At 38.5% G+C, this 2,664-nt stretch overlaps 1 protein-coding gene and 1 long non-coding RNA gene across 2 annotated transcripts; one reads left to right on the top strand and one right to left on the bottom strand.

Moving 5' to 3' along the window:
- Positions 1 to 1,120: 1,120 nt before the first annotated feature.
- Positions 1,121 to 2,207, bottom strand: LOC125503167. Its single transcript, XM_048663167.1, has 5 exons — positions 2,052 to 2,207; positions 1,909 to 1,990; positions 1,745 to 1,856; positions 1,514 to 1,684; positions 1,121 to 1,458 (listed from the first exon to the last, which is right to left on the bottom strand). The coding sequence occupies exons 1-5, from the start codon at positions 2,117 to 2,119 to the stop codon at positions 1,343 to 1,345; spliced, it is 549 nt and encodes a 182-aa protein (XP_048519124.1). The 5' UTR covers positions 2,120 to 2,207; the 3' UTR covers positions 1,121 to 1,342.
- Positions 2,208 to 2,216: 9 nt separating this feature from the next.
- LOC125503168 lies at positions 2,217 to 2,658 on the top strand. The gene is made up of 3 exons (XR_007280705.1): positions 2,217 to 2,325; positions 2,382 to 2,511; positions 2,569 to 2,658. It is a non-coding gene; the product is annotated as an uncharacterized LOC125503168 (long non-coding RNA).
- Positions 2,659 to 2,664: the final 6 nt, after the last annotated feature.

A 2,664-nucleotide genomic window follows, 5' to 3' on the forward strand; every position in this document is an offset into this window, starting at 1 on the left:
CTGATCTCGAAGTGACGACTATAAAACGCATTTTTCATTATGACAGTCACTTGAGTGTTCAGTGTCACTTGAGAGGCGTCTATAAATACGGCCATCAATCAGATACCACAGATCATTCATCATACAGAAGACCATGTCTTCAGAACACTCATCTCTCTCTCATGATACAACTCAGTCCACATTGTCACTGGGAGGGGAGTATTGTGGTGGATCATATGCAGCTTCATTCACCGACTCACAGGTGGCAGCACCTAAGCACCATTTCAAATGCCAGCATATATCTCACCCAATAACATCTATGCCGACTCGGTTCAAATAGCACTTGCAACCTATACACATTGTATCCGGCGTATAAGGCAGGGCCTACCTAAGCCTTACTGACGAGTCCAATAGGTAGGCCCGGGACGAAACGCATGGTGTTTCAGTGCGAGTGGCGTATGTTTAAGGCATGCCCTGGGCACTCTCACTTAAAAACCTAACCGAGAACGACTGATTTCATAGTCGCCAGAGGCGCTACAGACGAGAAAGAGGTACAGATTAATTGTCAGTGTCAGCTTATTATACAGTTATACAGATTAATTGTCATCTCGCTTTTTGCGCTTTGCACTGTTGCCGAACTGTCATCGAATAGTTCCGTATAAATACGGTGAAAACGAAATTTACATTTGCTAAGCCTTGAAACTTAAAGTTTTCCAGATACTATCAATGATTTTCTTGATTTAATAATTAGTAGAGATAAATAGTAAGATATCTAAAATAATCGACTCAAAAGTTCCGTTTTTCTTAAACCATGTTAAACAAAATTCTGCCAAACGGACTAACGTTTCCAGATACTAGATTCTCATTCGTGATTTATTTTATAATATCGGGTCAATAGTATGTAATTGTAATAATGACAATAAAATAATTTCGGGTATGGCGACGTATTCCAAAAATTGTAACAAATTGAAGCATTCGGCAATCCCGCATCCCATTCAAAGTGAAATTAAGACAAAAAGAAACAGAATACTTTTGGACGTATTTGTACTTGATCTCTTCGGCACAGAGTTTCTTTTTAACTGTAACCAATCAACTAACTCAATCAATTAACTACACAAATGTAAATCGGCAAAAACAAATATAAAAGCGAGCCATTCACGGAAAGTAGTATTTCCAGAATTATATATTTGAGTTGTACATGTGCACATATTGAGCAGCCGGCGCTGACCATTTACGGTTTTCAATATTTTATGCTGTCTTTTATTTTGGCCGCATTGAATATGAAGAAGCAATTTTATTTAAAAAAACAAATTTTTGTGCGCACTGAAATTTGACCTGATAAAGACTAAACATGATTGCAAACTTATCTGTCGTTCATCTCTTGAGCGCCCTTTAAAATATTGTACCCAACGCGACCATATTCGTTTTGATATATGGTCAAAGGTGTGAGCAGTTTTGTGGGTCTCATATATCCAAACACTAAAAAACATTAAAATATTCCCTGCTATTTACGCGTTTACCTAATGGTAAGTACCATTTCTAGCAGAATTCAGAGGAGGGATGATCTTTTGACTTCTGCTGCCGTAGAGTTTTTTGCAATATTCCAACAGTTCGTTTTCCAGCTCATCATCAAGAAAACTATCTTTGCTGCGCACTTCGATGGCTCTTTGCGCATTTCCGCCTTTAACTTGACTCTCTGAACTCCCTGTGTATCAAAATTTAACCAGATGCTTTATACGCCTCTGTTTCAATGCAAATCTCTAACTTCTTGTTGTCTGTTTCACCAGCTTATCACAGTAGGAAATTTGGTAGGTAGACCTTAGGCGTCTCAGATAGAGCTTGTTAATGGCTGTCTCAATTTTAGTTAGATTTTTTAGCTGAAGAATGTCGTAAAATGAATCTCGCCCCAGCATTATTTGCAAGCTTTACCTCTTCCTCCGCTTCTCCATTCAAGTCCAACAGCCATAAATCCCCTTCAGGTTCCAATTTTGTTAATTTGGAAGCATCGTATCTACATTGTCCAAGTCAAGACTACAGATACTAATAAAGCTGAAGATTGATTATATACCTACAGTGCGACTCTCGGCTGGCAGTTCCATCTGTAATGGTTCTTGTATGTCGAAACAAAGGCCTGTGCCATTTTTCCAAAGCAAAAAACTGGTTTAAGTACTGGAATTTAAAATTCTGGATCTGTTTTGCACTTGGGTTAGTCACGTCATTGTCAATGTCAACTTTTGCAAATTGCCATATCCAGGAAAAATTGACGATGACTTCGGAAGAGCGGCAAACATTGAGCCACTATTTGACGATATACAACAAGGACTATGTGAAAAGGAAAATCAACAGGTTTCAACACTGCTTTGCGTGAACTTGCATAAGGCAAAATTCGAACTATTTCATAGGATTAAGAAGGGTGGCACAAGTCAAGAGTTCAAAGACCCGGTCTGTGAAGGCTTTAGAAATTTTCTAGAGTTAGACAAAGACGATTCAATTCAGCCTCCAAATGAAGCAGGGGAAGATTATCTCGAGAAGGTGATTGCAATGTACTTCAATCAGCTGAAAAATTAACTTCTGTTCACTACCCCATAGATGAAGCAAGAAAAACCAAAGATTGCTCAGATGTTTTTTCAAAACCCTTTGGATCGACTGACAATTAAAGGAGATCAGATTCTGAATGGCAAAAGC

Source organism: Dendroctonus ponderosae, unplaced genomic scaffold (assembly GCF_020466585.1).
Source record: "Dendroctonus ponderosae isolate FM_Combo_2020 unplaced genomic scaffold, Dpon_F_20191213v2 Dpon_F_20191213_1266, whole genome shotgun sequence".
NCBI classification, from domain to species: domain Eukaryota; kingdom Metazoa; phylum Arthropoda; class Insecta; order Coleoptera; family Curculionidae; genus Dendroctonus; species Dendroctonus ponderosae.